Source organism: Arachis stenosperma, chromosome 1, assembly GCF_014773155.1.
Source record: "Arachis stenosperma cultivar V10309 chromosome 1, arast.V10309.gnm1.PFL2, whole genome shotgun sequence".
In the NCBI taxonomy this organism is placed as follows: domain Eukaryota; kingdom Viridiplantae; phylum Streptophyta; class Magnoliopsida; order Fabales; family Fabaceae; genus Arachis; species Arachis stenosperma.
The window spans coordinates 716,985-740,123 of NC_080377.1; the positions used below are offsets into that span (position 1 = coordinate 716,985).

Genomic DNA, 23,139 nt, shown 5'->3' on the forward strand with positions numbered 1-23,139 from the left:
AAAAGATACTTATATAAAACAGATGAAGTATAATTAGACAATAATTATATGTCATATGAGAAAGAGATGTGATGACTTTTTTATTTAAATAAAAAAATCTTTTTTTATTTGTGTAATTTTTTAAGGATTTACCCTTTTATACGTTCTTTCTGTATTTTACTTATGCGTTAAAATTTAGCCTGTAAAATATGAGAGAATTAGTTGCACAGCTTATTGAATATTGATATTTTTTTTTGTGAGTTAAAAAAAATGGTTTAATTACTCTATTAGTCTCTATAGTTTCACAAAATTTTTAATTAGGCCTCTATTTTTTTCTTTTAATTGGGTCTCTGCACCATTTTTTTTAATTAAGTTTCTTTTAATAGTAATTGGTTTAATTGTATAAAGATCCAATTAAAAAAATGGTATAACGACCCAAATAAAAGGAAAAAAAATATAGAAACCCAATTAAAAATAAAATTTAGTGCAAAAACTCAATTAAAAAAAAATATAAAGACTTAATTAAATTTTTTGCAAAACTATAGGGATAATTAAACCTAAAAAAAATTTACGTTTGAATTGTTATACCATTTTAACAGACTAATTAGATATATTTTTTAAAATAAAAAATTCCAATATAATTCTTAGATGCTCAATAAATCAAAAGTCCCATTAATCTTAAGTATTGCATGACTTCCGCTTGGCTCGCTAGCTCATTGTGATATATTATCCATTATATTATATATTATAAATATGAAAAGATATAGTACATTTTATAATTAAATACAATATATAATACTAATTAAATTTATTTAATTAATTTCGGTTTAAATAGTTCAATCCATGATCTATTGGTTGTTCTATTGATCCAATGATACTGTAACGGTTGATGCTCGACTTGATTTTGATAACTCAGGTCTCAGGATATGCCTTTGTAAGCATTTATTCAACATATTGGACTAACTATAATGTGGAACCCAACTAAACTGTATCCACTTAAAAGAAACGACTTGAATTGATTTTGGGAAGATCTTTTTTGGAAACTTTGTAATGTTATTAAATGGATTATTTAGAAACTTATTGATCCCAAACGTGATGGTTGACCTGCATTATTAATAAGAAATTAACGATATTATTATATGTGTTATTTTGTATTCCTTCATGATATAATTATAGATAAGATTAATGCACTTTTATTTCGATCATTTTCATTTGAAGGAGAAAAGATATTATGATATGACGCTTAAAATTGACATGAGTAAAGTTTATAATAGAATAGAATGGAATTTTATTTTATTTCTAATAAAAAAGATAAATGTCTATAAAAAATAAATCGATTGGATAAAGAGTGTGTAATTACAATTTCTTATTTTATTATTGTAGAAAAAATTTTTACTAATTTTTTTAGACTAAAAAAGAGGCTCCAACAAAAAGATTTTTCTCTCTCTCCCTTTTTTTTTTATTCGTGTAAAAAATCTTCTTTTTTTTTCACAAATAAAAACAGAATAACCTATTACAATAATTTCAGTTAAATATTAGATGTTCTTTTATTAACTATCTATTATTCGTAGATGATTTTATTCTTTTTGGAAGAGTTAACAGACAAGCATATGACAATTTTCTAGACATTTTATAGAAGTATAGTGAGCTGAGCGGCCAGTTTGTTAATTTAGACAAATCGGTTATTTTTTTAGTAAAAATACACTATTAGAAATCAAGACAGAGCTAGCTAATTCAATTGGAATTCCTAATATTATTGTACAGAACTGTTATTTGAGACTTTCATCAATTATCAGGAAATCTAAAAGAAAAACCTTTTCTGTTATTAAAGACAAGGTAGGAAAGAAACTGCAACACTGAAAAAGAACAATGCTCTCAGCAAGCGGAAGAAAGATTTTAATGAAAATGATTAGATTAGCGACTCCGATTTATTCTCTAAGTTGTTTCAGGTTTTTAGATACTCTTTTAGATGAATTTCATAAAATGATAATGTAATTTTGGTGAGGACAAAAACAAAAAGAAAATAAAATACATTGGATATGTTGGGATGTAATCAGCAGAAATAAAAATTCAGAGAGTTTGGAATTTAAAGATTTCAAAGTTTTTAATTTATCTATGCTAGCCAAATAAGAATTGAGACTCCTAACAAAAACACACTTACTGGTATATAAAATTTACAAAAATAAATATTTTTTATATGTGATGGTTATTAGTGGCTAAAAGAAGGGGGATTGAATCTTAGTTTCCTTTTCTTTTGAATATTACTTTTTGCTTTCTCGAAGAAACTTAGGACATATTTTTACTTTTTTTTCATATCGAGTTGAGAGTCATTTTTCTTTTTGTCTTCCGAGTAACAGAAACAGAAGTGAAGTAGAGAAAAAGGAGTAACACCCAGATGTATTCTGATTCAGCTACTTAGTGCAATGTAGCCTACATCCAATCTCCATCACAATTATGATAGAATTTCACTAATTTCAATGCATTATATACACCAATATTTTTTATAGGATCTACCTAATCTTATCTGGGGCAAATTTAGATTCTAACTCAATCTGAATTTGAGTAGACCTCAATCTAGCTTTCAACAGTCAAGTGCTAACCCAACTTGCAAGAGCATTCTCACAGGATCATGAAATAAAATAGAAAGATGTACAAAGAAAATTTGTGACATCTTATACTTTTTTCTCCTAGTTTAACTCACTGCTTTTTACCTCTCATTAGCTTTTTTTTACAAACTTTACCATATTTTCCTTTTTTAATATGACTTAGACAGATTAAATTGAGAAAAAGAAATACTAAATGAGAATCATGAAGGAGAAGTACTTAAAAGTTTAGGAAGCTATGAGAATCGAACTCTGTTTTAGTTCTTACTCTCTTGTCTTCAACCCCAGGCTGTTCACCCTTATTATAGAAGAGTGTAACTTCCAAGTTTGAATCTAGTTCAAGGTCCATATTGTCTTCTTCTCCTTCACAAAGCTTGCAGCGGTTTCATCAATGAGGAGAGAGAAATCTGAATCTGTTGCATGTAACTTATCCATTCTCTCTCATCTTTTTTTTTTAAACTTCTTTAATTTTGACTGTAGAGCCTTCCTTTGACTCCAAATTTTATTTTTAAGTGTTGATAAGCTTCTCACTGTAATTGACTTTGTTTTTTTCATTGTTATTTGTTTTATTTTTGGTACTTGACAAATTTCTCCTTAAATTCTTGATGAAGCACAAAAAGAAAAAAAAAACTTTTTAATGTGTTCTGACCAAAGAATGACTAGCTTCTTGGTTATAACCATTTTTTAATGATTGTATTTGGATAAACAACAACAATAGCTATATTCTCATTAATTATTTTTTAAACTTGTATATGTGTTAGAAAATACTAGAACATAAAATAAATGATTAAAAAATACTAGTCATCTAATATTTATAAATAACTTGTTTTAGTTGTGTTTTTTATTTCATAATGAGATAGTTTTTTCTTTCTTAATTTTGCTATTAGAGTGTGCGGAATTAAAGTAGAAAAGTTTGTATTATTTATTTTGCTCTCCTTGACTGTGCAACTGAGATTTAAGAATTGGTATTGCTTTTTTTGTAGCCTATAATTGTAAAGTAGTTTTATGAGACAATTTTGCTGTCATAACAAACGAAAATAAGACTGACCGCAAAATTGTCGTAAACTACACAAAACCTTAAATATTTGTAATTTTGTATTTCATCTAAACTGAAAAATAAATATCTTTTATTTATTAAAAAAAAATAGCCTTGCACTCCTTCTATACAATTTTACACGGGAAATTACGCTTGTTATTTTTTATGTGGGAGAGAGAGAAGTGAATAACAAGAAGGTGGGAACAGAAGTGTGTTTCACATTGGTATGGGATTAACAAATCGGATGCACCGATTTGTTTGCTTTATTTTTTTTCAAACAAACAATCACAAATCGGACGGTCCGATTTGTGAATTCGAAAAAAAAAAAATTTAAATGTTGAAATCGGACCGTCCGATTTTTATTTTAAAAAATAAAAAAAAAAATAAAAAATGCAAAACGGACCCTCCGATTTGCAGTTAATTTTTTTCTCCAAACAAATTGGACCCTCCGATTTGTAACTTATTTTTCTCCTCAAACAAATCGGACCGTCCGATTTGAATAAAACACCATATAAAAAAAAACACCCAATCTTCCAATAATAATATATTACACATATATTTAAAAAAAGCCTTGCACTCCTTCTATACAATTTTACACGGGAAATTACCCATCTGAAACTTTTAATTTGATCAGTTCGTTCCCATACCTTACGTTCAGCCAATTTGGCTTGTGGGGGTGGGCCATTTTTCTGTGCGAGATAAATTAAAATATAATAAAATCAAATAAGGCTATATTTAGGGGTGTTCAAATTCAAACTGATTTAAATTAAAGTGTTCATTCAATTCAATTCAAACTGAAAATCGATTAAAATCGTACTAATTCGGATTTGATTGGATTCTATTTTTTGCAAACCGTTGGATCGGATCGGATTTTGGATCTAATTTTTATAACCGATTCAATCCAATTCAAACCGCACAATGTATTATAATATTATTATTTTATTATTATATTTACAATTATACTTATAATATGTTCAATTTTTTTATAATATGTCTAATCCAAACTGCATCGCAAATAAAATTAGTGTTCGGATCAGATAAATTTTTGACTCAAAACCGATTCAAACCGCACCGACGAACACCCCTAGCTATACCTATACTACTTGTCATTAAATTAAGAAAAGAAAAAAGTGAAAGGAGGACATGTATTTTACGTTCCAGTTAACAGGTCAACCCCCTTGACGCCACAGAACATAGAGCATGAATTTAAACTTGAAAGAACCTTCTCAGAACAACACCTCAATTTGCTCTGCTCGCCATGCTTCTCTTATGCAACAATTTCGTTTTATTATTTTCTTGTTAATTTCACTTTTAGCTAAACAACTCTCTCTTCTTCTTTCTCTATATGAATATTCGAAACTCTATTTACAATATATATCCATATCACCAACCTGGATCTTCAAGTTTTTCGGTGAATTACTACTACTTATCATCCCACTTATAGCGTCATTAATGTCAACCTTGAAGCTATGCACATGTTGTTATTGGTATGGTTACCTTTACAAGTTACAAACCATATGTTGAAATTTTCATTTTTTTTATGGAACAAACTTAAGGCTTTTATAGCTTTTTTCACCTGGCTTGTTGGGCATTTATTGAGATAGATGGCTCCCCAACTGCATCAATTACAAGCCTTTAATTTCTCAATTAATCCTTCAACCTCATGCTCAGAAACATACTTATATTGTTTTCTTTCTAATTTCTTAAAAGAAGCTCAAAGCTTTCTACATATGAGGATGTACAATTGTGCAGGGTATGAATCTATCTACTATCTAACCATTTTTTTTTTATTTGCAGAAGGGTGATATTATTGATTAAAGATTCCCACATACCCCAATTTGAAGTTTCATAAAGAAATGTTTCATTTCCATACAAACCTTTCTATTCTCCTCCTTCTCACAACAATCTTGGTGTTGTTCAACACAACAAGAGGCAAGAACCACAATAACTGCAACCGTAGTTGCGGAGAATATTCCTTGCCGTACCCTTTTGGTTTCTCCGATGATTGTGAAATCAAACTTAACTGCACCACCACCAACAGAAACAAGAGAGTCCAAATTGGAAATCTACAAGTCCAGAACGTAACATCTGAAAGCATATTCATCATTCTCCCGGCCGAATGCAACCGGGGAAAGGATTTTATAGAGCCCCTCTTCGGAGAAAACTATGGTCCAACATGGAACAACAGCTTCCTCGTACAAGGCTGTGAACACGAGCTTGGAGGCTGCAATATCCCAATAGCTAGTTTCATTGGGAGCCAGAGTGAGATTAAAGGGTGTGATAGAAGAAGTGAAAACATTAGTTGCTTCACAAAACCGCGGAATCAAAAGGAACGTGCTGATGTTGTGAGCGTTACGGATTGGCGAGGAATTGGGTGCCGGTCGTTGTTTTCTGCTTTTGCTTTTGATAAGAGTAAAGAGGTATCGCTGCAGTTTCAGGTGGTTGAGTTGGGGTGGTGGCTTGAAGGGTCGTGTGGGATTTGTTCAGAGAATGCGAATTGTGATAAGGTCAATGTTGGAGAAAGTAAGAACGGGTTCAGGTGCCACTGCCGTGACGGTTTCAGAGGAGATGGCTTCAACAACGGTATCGGTTGCCAGAAAGGTTAGTCCATGAAATTTGTTTTTTAATGAAAATTTTTTGGTGAAAACTCAGATGCAGCGAGTTTACGTGAAGTTGATATTTGAGAACTGTTAGATAATTTGACTGATTTGACTAAATTTTAATCTAACGACTCTCAGATATCAACTTCACGTGAAGTCGACTTCACGTGAGTTTTCACCAATTTTTTTTTTTATAATTGTAAATAGAGGAGTGTTAGAGACAGCAAATTTTGTAATTTATAGTCATTAATTAGTTATTATTAATGTTTTTAACAATGTGAGATTACATCCAATGATATGAGATTACCTATTCTTTTTTATCGTTAAATACTAGTCAAATTTTAATAAAAGTGTTGGCTTTTAAATTTTTTTTGTAAATATTCAAAAATTACTATGCAGATATTTTTATATAAAATTAATAATTAAATAATTTAATTAAATTATTATTAACTATTAATTTTATATAAAGATAATTACAGTTTTGATTAAAATAAATTAAAGTAATAAACATTATTCATTATGCTAAAAGTTAGATTTTGCGACGCACATCCTGATAAATTGTTTTATGGAAATTCTGGCTTTTTAATGATGATGATGATGATGATGATGATGATGATGATGATGATGATTAATGGATTTCAATGATGAAGTGGTTTTTGGCAACTGGATGGTGCTTTATCCTCTGGCCTACCAAGCAGGAACACTTCAATTTTGAATTTTTCTTTTTTAAATTTTTTTCTTAACTTTTAGTTTTGGTTGGGGAATAAAAATTAGTGTGTGCTTTATATGCTCCATAATGGCGAGCTTTAATTTTTTTTTTCCCTGAAAGGAAGAGAGGGGTAGGACGTTTGATATATATATAAAAAAAAAAAAAAACTTAAGCATAAGATTCAATTTTTTTTTAATTTTTTTATTTTTCAGTGGAATGGAACCACTGAATAATCATGGCTCCTTCCTGTGTGCCAGTGCAGCAATTATTTATTTAGAAACAAATTGAAGCTAATTGGGGTCTTACCCTGGATTTTACAGAGATTATAGAACCAAAAGCAACTGCTTGTTGCTTCTTTGTTTAATATGATCCTTCTTTTGAATGGTAACTTGCCAAAGAAAGACTTCTTCAAAAGTCAACATGTATTTTGTTCCTTTCCATTATTTATAGATCACTATTAGGTATAGCACATGTCTTGTTGGATGGATTTGATCTTTTTCCTTTAACTTTCATTTTATTATTAGTAGTCAGACTCAAAAGTGGAGAAATTATTGATAAACTACATTCACCAAAACTAGTTATCTTTATATGTGAATTAGTTTTATACATACACTTAATCTTTAATTAAAGGATAAACCTTCGTTTTATTATGAGTAGTTATAAGGGGGAGAAGTTAGGGATAAACTAGTTCACCATATCACCGACACATTTTATCATTTTATTTAATTATTTATTATTGTTGACAAATTGACTGTGGCATGAGTTATTCGAAAACAAAAAATCAAGTAAAAAATATGCTTTGACTCAATCAACAAAGAACATTGAAGATACTGCAGATCCAGTTGCACATAGGGTGGCAGATGTGGGATATGAACTCCCTGACTTTTTTGTTCAGATGTGAATAAAATATAATGATAGATAATGATTAATATGTACACATTTTTTAATGTGCGTTGAATACAAAACTATAAGACGTGTAAAACTCAGCCGCATCATATAGTGACCTATGCTATATTGCTATGTTCTAACTACTTGATTTACTTGAATAAGTGAACTCTAGGTTTTAAAATATGTTTGTTCACATTTCTAATTCTGTGTATTGTTTTCTCATCAGTTTCTTATTGCAAGGGCTCAAGATTGAAGTTTGGAAGATGCGGGGAAGGAATCAAAATTGGTGTCCTTATTGGAGGTAGAATCTCACTAGCCTTCTGCTATATATAATGTTGAACAGACAAAAATGCACATAAAATAATTTAAAATGAATAAAAATACACACTATTTGTTCATCCATTCTAACTTGTTCATGTTGAGTTAAATCTCAATTTGGCCCCCGAAATTTAATCTGATACTCAAAATGACTCTCACAATTTCGTTGGCCCTAATTAGAATCCTAAATTTGCAATTGTGGTTCCAACTTGCCTCTGCGACCATCTCCGTCACCAGAACGCTGATTTGATGCAATTGCATGACATGGTAGACACTACTTAAACGACGGCGCATTAGTTTCGCGCTGAAACCCTTTGGAAATCACGTCGTTTCAGTTTTTTGTGGGTTAAAACTCTCTTTCTTTCCACTACGAGAATCATAAGTTGCCAAACATCAAGAAAACCCTTACACTAGGTGGTTTCCAAAGGGTCTGCATGCGAAACCAATGCGCCGTCGTTTAAGTAGTGTCCACCATGACATGCAATTGTGCTAGATCAGCATTTCGGTGACGGAGATAATTACAGGGGCAAGCTAGAGCCACAATTATAAATTTAGGGGTTCTAATTGAGGCCAACGAAATTATAGGGGTCATTTTGAATATCAGACCAAATTTTAGGGGCCAAATTTGAGATTTAACTCTGTACATGTTATTTTTATTCATTTACAGTCTAAAGTACACTTAGACCGGGTGTAAGTGAATTACATAATTGCCATCTTGACTTGGATTCATATAACTACATGCCAATTTGAGTTTCTAAACAATTATGTACAAAGAACCATTCTAAAGTTGGATTTGGATTTTCTACCATCACTGCATCAACATAGGAACTGGAAACAAAAAAAAGGGAGAAGGAATCACTAATAATTGGAAGTCATAGTGGATTGCAATTTTCTCCTTATCTTGTTTACAAAGTCACACACTCTCTCTCTCTCTTTCGAAAAAGATTTTCATTATCAAATATTTTAACCAATTCTGCATGATTCTTTCTGTGATCACAGTTGGTGCCTTCCTGGTTGCAGCTGTGTCTCTGGTATGTTACTTCACCAGGCGGCGCGCCAATTGGCTGCGAAAACAAGTTCGAGCAAAGCATATATTACAAGAAGCTGCAGGCAACAACAGTGTCCCTTTCTACCCTTACAAGGAAATAGAAAGAGCCACAGATTTTTTCTCTGAGAAAAACAGGTTGGGAACTGGGGCTTTTGGTACAGTTTATGCTGGAAACCTTCACAATGATGAGTGGGTTGCTATAAAAAAGATCAAATACAGGGACACCAATAGTATTGACCAAGTAATGAATGAGATCAAGTTACTATCTTCGGTGAGTCATCCGAATTTAGTCCGCCTCCTCGGCTGCTGCGTAGAGGAAGGAGAACAGATACTTGTTTACGAGTTCATGCCGAATGGAACTCTATCACAACATTTGCAGAGGGAGAGAGGTGGAGTACTTTCTTGGACAGTAAGGCTCACAATTGCAACTGAAACCGCCAACGCCATTGCATATCTCCACTCTGCAATAGATCCTCCAATTTATCACAGAGACATAAAATCCAGTAACATACTCTTGGACTATAACTTCCAATCAAAAGTTGCAGACTTTGGCCTTTCCAGGATTGGCATGACAGAAACCTCTCATATCTCGACAGCGCCGCAGGGGACACCTGGCTATGTTGACCCTCAATACCATCAGAATTTCCATCTTTCTGATAAAAGCGATGTGTATAGCTTTGGAGTGGTTCTTGTTGAGATAATAACTGCCATGAAAGTGGTTGATTTCGCAAGGGCTCGTAGCGAGATTAATTTGGCTGCACTTGCTGTTGATAGGATTAGGCGTGGATTGGTAGATGAGATCATTGATCCCTACCTTGAACCACATAGAGATGCTTGGACTCTCTACTCTGTTCACAAGGTAGCTGAGCTTGCGTTTCGATGCCTGGCTTTTCATAGCGACATGAGGCCAACCATGATGGAAGTTGCCGAGGAGCTAGAACACATCAGGCGAAGCGGTTGGACGACTATGGAAGAAACCATCTACATGGCTTCACCGGCCGTGTCCGCGTGTTCGTCGCCTCGAAACAGAAGCCAGAAGTCAATGAATAGTGTCCATTTTGAGAGAGCGGGACAAGAGAGTGAGGCATTTAGTGTTGTTCCATTGGAAGAGGTAAGGGAGAGTTCCCCAGTTTCTGTGCATGTTGCTTGGTTAAGTGGACCTAGCTCACCCTCAACTAATAGCTTGTTGGGAAATGTAGTTCAGTGAAAGTAGTTAATAGTTGTGTTCTCTTTGCAGTTGTGGGATATAACCCATTTTTGTGTGTGTGATTTCAGTTAGGATCTTGGTTTCCTTTCCTCTCTGAATTGTGCTAACGATATCCAATGAAATTCTTCAATTTTCGGATAAGCAAACTTTGAATAGTTGTTGTGTGCAATCCTTATTAGAAAATAGAAATATCCAAATCCAAGCCGCCTTTGATCTTTCTTTGTATTTTCTTTGCTCTTGAATAGAAAATTGTTAGATAAGATAGTCGGTTTTGCTATATTGTTGGTTTGAACACTTGTCTGATGTCTTAATGACGTGTCACTTGCTTCTAAGGTATTGAATTAAAAACTTCACATCTTCTAAGGTGGGTTGATCATTGTCTTTTTTAATCGTTGTCTTTTAATTTGAACTTTTAACTTGCGGATCATAAGACAAATAAAATTAACTTATTATAAAAATAACAGATTAAGTCAATATTAGTATGAATTTTACATCACTATTATTTTTTAAAAGTTTGTACCTTTTAAGTAATATAAAGAATAGCAAATTTTGTTCTCATATATCATAAGACTAACTATAATAGACTAACTACTAAAATAACATGTAAGCATATAATTGTTAAGACTGAGATATCATGTATATACATATCTAGTCTAGATGGTTGTCTTGGATACAAACATTTGCCCCAACAATTCGGCATTTGGGTTGAGGAAATTATGTTCATGATACAGTAAACTTGTGATGAACATGAATGGCAGCATACAAGAGAAATGAACTGCCTCTTCAGAAGCAGTTTCTTAGGAACAATAACAGAATGTATTTTACCAGGGAAATTTAGCCATGACTTCTAGGATCAACAACTTGGTGCACCTTTCTTGCTTCAGCACTCGAATATTGTCCCATAACACGAGCATGTGGCACTGAATTTTCGCCACGAGCAAGCGCGTCAACATTTTCGAGCAGGTACTTCCTTGGGAGCCTCCCTACCACATTCCCCTCCTCATTTCCATCTTTGTCAAGGAAGGCAAAATGTGGAATACCCTCAACACCAAACTCATCAAGCTCTTGCTCCCACTTGGTATTATCCACATTCAACATAACAAAATTCACTTGATCCCTGATGCCAAGGTTCTAAGTCAATAATAGGTATACATGAAAAATTACGAGCTGAACAATTTTATGAAATTACGCAATATATCTATTTTTACTGACGAACTAGCAAAACAATAAAAGTGCTCAACATCAATAGAACTTATTACTTGTATTGCTGCTCTACTTTGTACACATCTGGAGCTAATTCCCGGCATACTTCACACCAATCTGCATAAAACTCCACTACAGTGGGCTTTCCATTGGACAGTGCCTGATACCCAACAAAGTATAAATAATACAAGAAAATTTGTTTGTATATATACGAGTACAGAAAGTTCATTGGCAGCTGCAAACTTTTACAAAGTTGCTAATTTATCTTGTTATGTATTCTTGAGAAAATTACTATTTTGGTTCCTAAAAGACAGTTAAATAGGTGACTTCAGTCTATACTCTATAATATATCCATGTTCTGTTCAAAACAAGTAAAAATTTATGTGAATCCCCATGTGCACATTTGGAACGAGTTAAAATAAAAAATTAATTGAATTATAAATCAAGCTTAGTGTTAATCATGTAAATGAAAAGGGAAGTGAATTGATCTCTAAATCCATGGCATTTAGCCATTTAAGTGTTTTCAAATTCAAATAATTTTTTCCCCACACTTAAACACTCCCTATTATTGAGACACTAAATTGGCCTTCTTCACTGTAATTAGAAATTAAAATTATGATCATTTTTTTCAAGGAATAACTCAAACAAGATTGGTGTCACATTGTTAGTAGTCATTACCCATCTCTCAAGAAATAAATTGATGTCAATTAAACTTTAACTTTTATTCTTTTTATTGCTGGAATTAGAAGACAAATAGTCTATAATGGAGATCAAACCTCTTCATAGGGCAATGCAAGGGCAGTGAGATCCTTCAAGGAAACACCAAAATCCAACCTTGAAGACAAGAAAAGACCCCAAGCAGCTAAAATAGAAACAATTGCTATCTTCCTGTTAGTATCTTTGTTCGGTAATTCAGGAAGGCCAGGAGGGGAAGAAGAAGAAGAAGGAGCAGCAGCATCTTGGGGGGAACTCGTTCCCTTACTATTGCTTGGCTCAACAACCAACCTTTCCTAACAACAAAATTTTAAAGGGCATTCTATTATTTTCTTTTTGATAAATAGCAGGTTTCAACAGCAAGCCTTAAATTGGTCCCTAGACCTTAGTATTGGTCGCGGACATTAAAATAGTCAAATCTCAATTATATCAATTATGTTTCTGAGATTGACAAAACTGCTTCATGTTAGTACCATAGTAACATGAATTCATCAACTAGGTAGCATACTGCGTACCAATTCGTGCGTACACTAATTCATATGCACACCGGAACATCATATGTATAAAATATTTTACATACGGTCCATGTAACTATGGTTAGTACTTCAGCCCAAGTGATTCATTTAGCTGTTAGGATTAACATACTGCACGTAATTGGTACGATTAGAATATTGAATGCTATTTTAATGCACGTGACCAATCTCAAAGATCACTGTGGGTATTTAACTCAACAAACAAAGTTGCGCAGGGAGTACCTAGTGTACTGAAGTTCATAATAATAAATAGATAAACAAATAATAGTAAAAATAATGAATACCTTTGTAGAGGTGTCGTCGAGGTTTGGATTTGTTTGGCAAGCTAAGGTTATGAATTTCCGGGTTCTCTTGAGACGTTGCTGAGGATTTGCAATGATTCGAGGAGGTTGAGGGATTTGCGGGGATGGTCCAAACCTGTTGAGGCTGATGGGCCTTGGGCAGAAGCAAGCCATTGAGGGAGAAAGACAAAATAAATCCTCTTGTTGCTTTTGGCAGGTTACTAGGCTCCAAGGAAGCAGGGAAGCACGAGGTAGAGACCACCTGCAAGCAACTACTACTGGTGGTAGTAGCGTATAAGGAAGGTGAATTTGACTGAAATCTATTTCTACCAAGGTTGAGAGAACCGAACCAGTCAATGAATCGATCAAGTGACTGGTTCAATAGTTTAATGGTCCAACAGGATCAAACTGTAGTTAAACCAGTTTAATTAAATATAAATAAAATTATTTAAAATGCAATATATAATTTCAAATATTTAAATTCAGTGGTTTCTATACTAATAAAATTTCATACTTCACAATTTCATCTAATAACTTATCTAAAATTTATAATTAGAAGTTCATAAAAAGTTCAAACATAATGACAAACACACTAACTCAGAAAACAGAAAACACACTAAACTAGCCCATGAATCATGATGCATATGATCTTTTTGTTTTTGGAAAACAAACATTGAAAAGTCATCCTAATCTTAATTGTGTTTGACTTCTGTTCCTATAACTACGCATAAACTTAAATCCAATGTCAAATTTCAAATTTTGAAAAAAAAAATGAATCTGAAGAAAAATAAACAGATACTTGGTGAAGCATCACTCCCCAAGAATCATGATGCGTGTAATCTTAAGCCAGCCCTGAGAACAATTTCAAGGAAGGATTTAAACCCCCTGTTAACTCAGAAAACACACTAAACTCAGAAAAATTAACAACAATGAACAATAATTAGTTCAGAAAACAATAACTCAGAAAAAATCAACAATCAATATTACATCAGAAAATTAACATTAACTCAGAAGTCAGAACAAAATTAACATTAACTAAGAAGCAGTAGAGGCTTACCAATGGTGAGAGAGAGTGAGCTCGGATGGAGAGAACTTGAAGAGAGAGAGACGCGGAGGAGAGAACGAAGGTGACGGCGAGGAGAAGACGGCTGGGCGCAAGCAGAGACGTTCGCGGTGAGAGAGAGTGAGCTCGGAGAGAGAGAGCGCTTGAAGACAGAGAGATTCCGAGGAGAGAACGAACCACCGCTACGCTGAGAAGAGGACTGGGACGGAGAAACGAAGAGCGCCGGCGGGAAAATGGATGACAGGAGCGATGTTGGAAACGGGAGAAAACAAAGGACCCCGTGGGTTCTGTGCACGTGAGCGACGCCGAGAGGAGAAGGTGGAGGCTCGATTGAGGCTAGGCCGACGGAGACGACACCCTCCCGCAGATAGAGAGTAGCTCGGCGATGAAGAAGGTGGGGCGTGGGGTTGAGTGGTACGGTTTAGGTCTCTAGTCTCTGGTGTGTGGGAGATATGTGAGGGACTGAGAAGTGAGAAGTGAGAACTGAGAATGAATGGGTGAGAGACTGAGCAGCGTGGAACCGTGGGATTTTAAATTTTCATTTTTCCTAATAAAACTACGCTGTTTTGGCATGGTAAAAACTAGTCGCACTCGGTTTCGCGTGAAGTTGATAACTGAGCTAACTGATTTGACTAAATTTTTCATCTCACAGCTTTCAGCTATCAATTTTACGTAAAATCGACTGTACTTGAATTTTCACCTTTTGACATATACCGGACAATCCAAAAACGAACCAATTCACACGGTTCAATGGTTAGCTTCTGATTTGATCGATTTTTTAACTGGTTATTTATCAAACGGTTTTTAAAGTCAATTAAATCTCTCCAAAAATTGATTCTCGATTAAATGGTTAAATTGGTCTTTAAAAGATCATTGTTTTTTAATTTAGTCTTCGAAATATTTTTTAATTAAATTTGTCTTTTAAATATTTTAAATTAATCATGTTAGTTTTTTTGTTACTTTTTTTATTGATAATATTAAAATTTGTTAAGGTGGCGTTAAGTGACACCACAATACACTTTTAGGAGTCTCAGTTGACTATTAACATAATAAATTTATAAAATTAGATCAAATCAAAATCTAATTAAGAGAAGAACTTGAGGTATTAGAGTTCCTCAATTTGTGGTTGATTTGATCTAATTTCTTAAATTAATCATGTTAATAGTCAATTAGAAATATTAAGTGTGTGTTGTGATATTATTCAAGGCTGCATTTGTTTGCTTAGACATGGATACTGGTACATAAATACGGTAGTACACGTCCACTATTTGTTTGTTGAAACACGAATTTTGAAGGACACAGTGGTACACATCTTACACACAGAATACATGTTTTCAGTGTCTCTTCTTAAAGTTGAGACACAACTTATGAGACACAATTTTTTCATTTTTATCCCTAGTTAATTTCAAAAATTTCAGCTTTATCCCTACTTCAATCCTATCCTAACTCCTTTTTCTACTCCCTCTTCCTTCTTCGTCAGTTTTCTACCTCTCTCCAAATTCTTCTCCTCTGCCATAGATTCTGTTGCCGCCGCCATGCCTCCATCCTCCGACGGTCCTCTCTCTTTCTATCGCCGCACTCTTCTTTCTTGCGTTCTTAAATTTGTGTCTTCTTTGCGCGCTCTTCTGTCGTCGCCTTTCTCGGATCTGCGCCGCCTTCGCATCTCTGCCGCCACTCGTCCAGATCTGTCGCTTTCGCTGTCCATCCCTCACGACACAGAGCCACAGCACCGTCCAACTCTCTCGACACAGCAAGTTAATGTCGCCATCTAACGCTCGTGACCAAGAAAATTGCAGCACTTTTCTCTGTTCATTCTCTCACCGTCTCCCTCATCTCTTTCGTTCTCCTGTGATATTTTTTTAATTTTGGTTATGGTTATTGTGATTATTGTCTCTGTCTTTTTGTCTTTTTTAGATAAATGGTAATTATTAAAAAAATTATTAGTGATTTTTTGGTCATTGTAAATGATGATGAAGATGATAAATTTTATAGTGGTAGTGATGGTAGTTGTAGATGGTGATGGTGGTTGTGAATAGTGGTAATTGTGGATATGGTAGTATTATTGGTGATGATAAATTTGTTATTTTAATAAATTTATGTATAACAATGTACTATTATGTTTAATGTTGTCAAATAAGATAAAAAATTTTGTGAATGTTCATGTCTATGTGCTATTGTATCTTTGTGTCTCTATATATTGCTGGTTAAGCAGCAAATAAACGGAGCCTAAAGTACCACATCAATAAATTTTGACACTGTTAGCAATGAAAGTGATAGAGATTAACATGATTAATTTAATCTTTAAAAGATAAATTTAATTAAAAAATTCTTTTGAAAATTAATTTGAAGAATGAGTAATTTTTCAAAAACTAATTTAACTATTTACTCATTAATTCTCAGTTAAACCAATTGAATCCTATGATCCAGTTCAATTTTTAGAAATATAATTTCTACTTCTTTAAAGTGAGAAGGAGAGAGTCAACACAGTCATAAATAAGAGGAACATAATCCACAATAAAATAGTTAGAGTTGGAATAAAATTGATTTTAAATATTTAAAAAGATGGTTTTACCAACTTTTTAATAAAAAAATAGTAAAAAAAGATAATTTATTTTAATAAAATAATTAGCTAATAAAATTATACAAATATCTTTATTTTAATTTGACTTGTCTTAATTAAATCTATGTACATTAAATTGGTTGAGCTGGATTTATCAATTTATACATAAATTAAATTAGTCAAATTTAATTTATGCTCAAAAGCTCAAAACGTGTAAATATATCATTTTAAATATATCATTTTTTTAATCTAAATCGATCCAACCCAATATGTATTAATATGTTCTTTATTTTTCATTAAAACAATATAAATCGAACCTTAAATAGGGAATGCAAGATTAAATCGAATTAACCTATGCCGATTTATGCATACTATTCTTAAGCGAATGCCACAATATATTCTATATAATGATGTCATTTTGGTTTTTGCACTTAAATAGTTCAAAAACAACTTCGTAAAGAATGTTTATTGAAAATTTTTCTTCCAAATTAAGTGATATGGCGTATTTTTTGAACTACATGATTATGAATTTCTGGAGTACTACATTAATGTATGGGACAATTTTTGCTCAGTTTCAGTGTGAAAAACTCAGACAGTGTGAATTCTTTGTATGGAAAAGGTGATGATCAAATCGGAGGGTCCGATTTGTAACTTTAAATTTTTTTATTTTTAAAAATAAAAATCGAAAGATGCAATTTTAACATTAAAATGTTTTTATTTTCTAAACCATAAATCGAACCGTTCAATTTATGATTGTTTGTTTAAAAAACTAAAATAATATAAAAAAATCGAAAACATATAATAGTGTAAAATACTTCTCTTCTCACACCATCGTGCCATACACATCTCTTTCTCCCATGCGAAAAAGAATTTGTGTCCAAGTGTATTAAAATGAGGTGAATTATATGATAAAGATGTAAGTTTACAGATTTTTTCTTTAATAAAATGAAAGAACGATTAATAAAGGTAGGGCTCACATTTTAAATAATAATAAAATAATAAAAAATAACTATAAAAAAAATTATATTCTCTATATGCCACTCTAATCTATATTATAGAGTACCCTTAAAATTAAATTGTTTCCTTGGAACGAAAACATACTTTCGCCAAACCCAACTTCCTCTTCCCCCACCAAAAAAAAAAAAAAAAATTGGGTTTTGCATAACCCCAAAGGTCCCTCTTCTTCCAAAATAAGCACAAATTCCTCAAGAGGAAGGGACTAGAGGCAGGTATTGTCGTCGCCGATGGCGTTGCTGCCGCCGCTGTTGTCGTAGAAGTTGTGTTCTCCGCCGCGCAACACTCTCAGCTTCGCCACCACCGTCCACCCAGAGCAAGCCCATTTTGTACTTTATTCAAACAGCAGTGAAGCCCTTGGGTCGCCGAGTCGCCGCTATTACTTTACAACAATCACATTGTAATTCTTTTCCTCTCTAATATTTGTCTTCCGCGGCATATATAATTGACAGAACTTTCATTCGTGTTTATGTGTTATTAGGAGTTGATTTGGCTGCGTTTGTTTTCCATTTTGAGTCTATTTGTTTCTGTGATTATTGTGTTTGTTGTGTGTGCCTTGATAAATTTTCTCAAAGATCAATACTGGATACATCTAATCCAATTGAATTGTCTTTCTGTAACATTTTCTAATCCAACTGCATTGCAAGTAAATATTATCATGATCCAGTGCTAGTTTGGGCCTGATGTTACTGATTCAAGTAAATATTCATGTTCTATTGCTGCTTTTCTTAGGAAATTGGTTCATAGTTTGCTTTGTTATCTTTTCTTCAACCCTGAAGAGAACCACTGCATAAGATTGCTCTCTTCTTGAGTTTCTTAATAAGTTGGTACCAAACACTGTAAGTGGTTAGAGACCTTTTTAATTTGAGATGTTACAATTTGTTTCTTCATTAATTCCCCTTCTTGATGTTCTATTTAGAAGTTATAATGCTACTCTTGTGGAATTACTTTCTTTCTTTCTTATTTTTTAAAGCAATTTAACATTTGACTTTGTATGTTTCTCTATTTTCTAGCACTTTTGCTTCTATAAAAATTAAGTTTCGGATTCTTTGTATTGCAAAAAAGGAAAAAAAAAAGAGCAAGATCCACATCAGAGAAGCCACTGGATGCAAAGGTTTATTATATTATATAATAATATAACAGAAAAACAATGTTATTGGTACAAAAATGTTTATATTCCAAAATCTCTTATTTTTTTTTTATTTGAAAATTTGAACATTTCCTATCCTTAGATCCCCTCAATCTTTTGCAACATTATTGTGTTCTCTTTTACCCTGTGGCAACTATTTGTGATCTTAACGCTACAGAATTGTGTTTAATGTCATTATTTCAGCCTAGAAACAAAATTCTTAGACAAAATCATATCCATCCTTGGTTACAAACTCAAGTATATGATTGTAGAGAGGGACTTATAGCACAGGTACTAATGATGATGCAATCATGCAAAACAAAGACTCTTTAAAAAAAAAAGATGATTTTGCAAGTAGAAACTTCTTTATCATCTTTCAATTCTTCAACCTTAGAAACAAGGCCGCATTTTATGGGTACAACAAGCTTTGTTAACTCCCACATCCATGCCTCTACAATAGCAGACCTTTATTTTTATCACCACTAAAAAGTTTTCTGTTATTTGTTGAGAGCTTTCCTTTCTGGTTTCAAATGAATGTTGGAATGCAAATAGTATGGTGTACCTTAAACCTGTGATATTATAAACAAATGGGAATGATTAGGAACAGTGAGGAATAACAAATGAGAAATGATTAGGAATAGTATGGCAAAAGAGGCATATTATGGCGTACCTTAAAGAGTAGTATGGCATACCTTAAACCTGCAAGCATTGCTCTCCGCATCTCTCTATATTTTGTTTGTCCATCACTTTTATTGGCTATTGGCATATTACATTCAATGTCATTGGTCTTTTGTTTTACATTGTTGATAGGTTAATTGCATATATACCAAACTACAAACCTTCCATGCATTGTGAAAATATAATATTTGTATAGAAATGATTAATTTTGATGTGTAATAACTTCTATTATGTAGCAGGAGGAAAGGAGCTTCTGTGCAGATATTTGGTACCAGGAATAAATCCTAAACCCTGGCTTTTGTATAGGGTTCTCTATTCCTTATTGCTTTGCTCTCTTTATTAGTTCCTCATGAAGCCTGTGCAAAGCAGCAACACTGCAAAAAGCAAATTAAAACTATCCCAAAGGGCTAAAAGCAAACGGAAGAGAGATCTAAAAGAAAAAGATGTTGTATTAGTGGAGACCCCATCTCAGTTCTCATTTGCTATAGCCAGAACTGCAGTTGCTCAGATCTGTCAGTCAGTTGGATATAAAAAATCTACACAGGGTACTCTTGAAAACTTCACCAATGTTGCTATTAAGTATCTCGAAGCAACAGCAAGAACAGCTGCCTCTTTCGCCAACACTTCCAATCGGACTGAAGCTAATCTATTTGACCTCATCAATGGCATTCATGATCTGTACTCTGTTCAAGGGTTTCCCAGTGGCTCAGAGATGCACAAGAATGACTTACTAAGGTCTGGAGCTTTGAAAGAGATTATGAACTTTGTAAAGTACTCTAATGAAGTACCATTTTCCAAACCAATTCTACACAAAAATGTCTCAGGAATTCCAAAGTTAGAATCAATCACTGATTCTAGCTCCTCATGTTCTAATAAAACAAAAGGTCAAGGTTTTCATATTCCAAGATGGCTCCCAGATTTTCCCGAGGAAAGGTTGTACAAGAATTGTCATAAGGTTTTGGTTAAGGAGAGGAAATTCGGTGAGAAACTCTGGGAACATTCACTTGGAGCAGAACATTTCAGTGGTAATTTGGAAGAAAATAAAAGCGAATCACAAATCAATGGGATTAATGGGAAAGAAGAGAAAGATACCAGGATTGGTTTGGCACAGGGAAGAGGAAAAGTGAAGTTTAGGATGGGTGGAGTGGGTGGGGAGGAAGAGAAGCGTGTTGATTTAGGTGTGAATATGATGAATCGTGTCTGCAAAGGAAGGAAACGAGTTTCTTGGAATCTTGATAAATTAAATAACCGTATGGCTGTGGAAAATGAAGATGACATGAGTGCATGCAAGAGAACGAAGATTGCATAGCTTTTATGGTGATGCTGAAGGGTGTGGCTGGGCAATGAGTGAAAAAATTTTTGATAGTAATTAGAATGTAATGTAGATAGCATTTACATATAATAGATTTTGATATATAGATTTTCCTCTGTCGCCTACTCAAGGAGTAGAACTCCTTTCATTGTGCAAAAAGGATTTTGTGTAGCCACTAGGGCGGGTAAGGAGCGTCGTGTTTTGCATGAAACCAAAATATAAAAAACAGATATGCAAGTTGGTTTTAGACCCCATTTGATGTTAGAAAACGGGGCGTGCGAGCGGAAGCGCAAATTTTGCGCAATTGAAGCAAAAGGAATATTAACTATTTTACTAAAAAGATATGATATAACAAAGTTACAAAATGAGTTAAGTACTCTATTAACTAAATCATTAACGAGATATAAAGTGATCATTTGTAATGTTTCATCCAAAAATATTTTAAGTGAAGTGTCAATCATGACACCAGTAAAAAGAGACATAATTTTGTTTTATTTTAATAACATAAATTAGTTGTTATAATTTACTGTTAATAACTAGTTTTTTTTTTATTTGTTATTTTATTAAACCACTCAACAAGTTGATTTTTGACAATTCATGTTTTTTTTGTTGTTAGGTTTTTCGTTGGAATCAATTATGAAGAACTATTTATTTTTTAATTAATAATAATGTTTAAAATTTAATATTTTTAGGTTAATCTGATTTTTTTATTTTTAAAAGAGGTGAACAAATTTTAGTTGAAAAAATTTAGTTAAAAATATAATTTTTTAATTACTTAAAGGTTTGTGAATGACCTATAGAAGAGGGGTTGAATTTATGGCCTCTTTTCTTCAATTCTTTTAGCTTTTTGCTTTTGATTGGAATTGAAACTTAGTTGCTAATGCATCTGTAAAATAAAATTCATGAGACAATTTTATTTTGTCTCTTTACAAAGCGTTCAGAAACAGAGCAACAAGTTACTTTGGAATAGTTGTGACTTCTGAGAAATATGCAATGTAAGAGACACTTTTATTTTATCTCTTAGTGAAGTGAAATAGAAGAAGAGTAGAGAAGAGAAAATCACATATCCATATATCCTGATTTAGCCATCATGTGCAATGTGACCTATATTCAATCTTTTTCACAACTATGGAGAAATTTTCATTATCTTTTACAAAGATTACAAACACCAATTTTTTTAGGATTAAACACAATCCTATCTGGAACAAACCTAGCTTCTACCCAAGCTAGATTTGACTAGGTTCATTTCATAAATTTTCAACCACTAATTTCTCACCCAACTTAGCAAAGAAATCCCTTCATGATCATGTGTACAAAATAGAAAAACATACAAAAAAGCTTTGACATAATTTTCTGACTTTTTCTTATATTTATCTTTGTCTTTTCTTCCAATGGCTTTTACTGATTCCTCACTTAATGCCTTTTTTCATTGAGAAGAAACAAAGAAAAGATGAACATCGAAAAACAGAAAATTCAATGTAAAACTCTGAAGGAGAAAAAAGGGATAGCTTGTAAGTTATGAGAACCCAAACAATGTGCTCACTTGAATCAATTTTTGGTTGTTTACCTGTTTAATAGAGGAGTAAAGTTTCCAAAATTTGAAATTTGGTGAAAACTTTTGACTTCCTTCTTTCCCAAATATTACAGCAATAACACTAGCACAGAAGACAGTAGCAGTGATTAAAGCCAACATGCAAACAAATCTTGCTGCTTCTTTTTTATCCTTTTTCAATCTTCTCTTTTTTATCCTTTTTCAATCTTCTTTAAGGATCTCAGCCGTATATCAAAATTTTGGCTCCAAATTTGATTGTTGATCGTTGATATATAGAAGAGCTTCATAGCCTCCACTTTCTTCAATTTTTCAGTTCGGTGTTTGAGGGAGAATAACCTTCGATAAGTTATCAATGAAGTACCAAGTTAAAAAAGATTTTTCGATTTACCTCTTAAATTGATCTTAGCTTTTTGAACCCTAAATTTTGACTTGCTTAAATTTGGTAATCCTTTTTTTCTTTTTTGATTTGAACCCTAATTGGACTTCTTTTTTCTTGCTTTCCTTTTGGAGTGTTTCATGTAAATGAGAGAAGAGAGAGGAAAGAGAATGAGTTCGGTTACAAGTTTGTTCAGATGGGAATGTGTTGCTTCTTTTTTTTTTTTGGATAGTAATATTCAACAATTTCTTGGGCCATTAGTTGGTAAATGAGTGTTTATGGGCCTGAATCATTTTAGGACTTTGTTAGCTTGTTATTGGGCCTTATTTAATTCCA

At 33.0% G+C, this 23,139-nt stretch overlaps 3 protein-coding genes across 6 annotated transcripts; 2 read left to right on the plus strand and 1 right to left on the minus strand.

The window, feature by feature from the left end:
* The first annotated feature begins 4,787 nt into the window (after window positions 1-4,787).
* LOC130966318 (wall-associated receptor kinase-like 14) lies at window positions 4,788-10,777 on the plus strand. 2 transcript variants are annotated; one of them, XM_057891108.1, is made up of 4 exons: window positions 4,788-5,105; window positions 5,416-6,219; window positions 8,042-8,116; window positions 9,133-10,777. In XM_057891108.1, exons 2-4 carry the CDS (start codon window positions 5,475-5,477, stop codon window positions 10,386-10,388), a joined length of 2,076 nt encoding a protein of 691 aa, XP_057747091.1. In that variant the 5' UTR covers window positions 4,788-5,105; window positions 5,416-5,474; the 3' UTR covers window positions 10,389-10,777. The 2 variants fall into 2 exon arrangements, with proteins under 2 accessions (XP_057747091.1, XP_057747096.1); XM_057891113.1 differs by having other exon boundaries at window positions 5,419-6,219.
* A 196-nt stretch (window positions 10,778-10,973) lies between these two features.
* LOC130975951 (thioredoxin-like protein HCF164, chloroplastic) lies at window positions 10,974-14,672 on the minus strand. Of its 2 annotated transcripts, none has more exons than XM_057900759.1 (5): window positions 14,177-14,672; window positions 13,123-13,394; window positions 12,368-12,601; window positions 11,648-11,751; window positions 10,974-11,505 (listed from the first exon to the last, which is right to left on the minus strand). In XM_057900759.1, the coding sequence occupies exons 2-5, from the start codon at window positions 13,291-13,293 to the stop codon at window positions 11,223-11,225; spliced, it is 792 nt and encodes a 263-aa protein (XP_057756742.1). In that variant the 5' UTR covers window positions 13,294-13,394; window positions 14,177-14,672; the 3' UTR covers window positions 10,974-11,222. The 2 variants fall into 2 exon arrangements, with proteins under 2 accessions (XP_057756742.1, XP_057756670.1); XM_057900687.1 differs by having other exon boundaries at window positions 13,123-13,397.
* A 3,172-nt stretch (window positions 14,673-17,844) lies between these two features.
* LOC130962435 (uncharacterized) lies at window positions 17,845-21,117 on the plus strand. Of its 2 annotated transcripts, none has more exons than XM_057888658.1 (2): window positions 17,845-18,156; window positions 19,800-21,117. In XM_057888658.1, the coding sequence occupies exon 2, from the start codon at window positions 19,913-19,915 to the stop codon at window positions 20,870-20,872; it is 960 nt and encodes a 319-aa protein (XP_057744641.1). In that variant the 5' UTR covers window positions 17,845-18,156; window positions 19,800-19,912; the 3' UTR covers window positions 20,873-21,117. The 2 variants fall into 2 exon arrangements, with proteins under 2 accessions (XP_057744641.1, XP_057744637.1); XM_057888654.1 differs by having other exon boundaries at window positions 19,803-21,117.
* The last annotated feature ends 2,022 nt before the right edge of the window (window positions 21,118-23,139 follow it).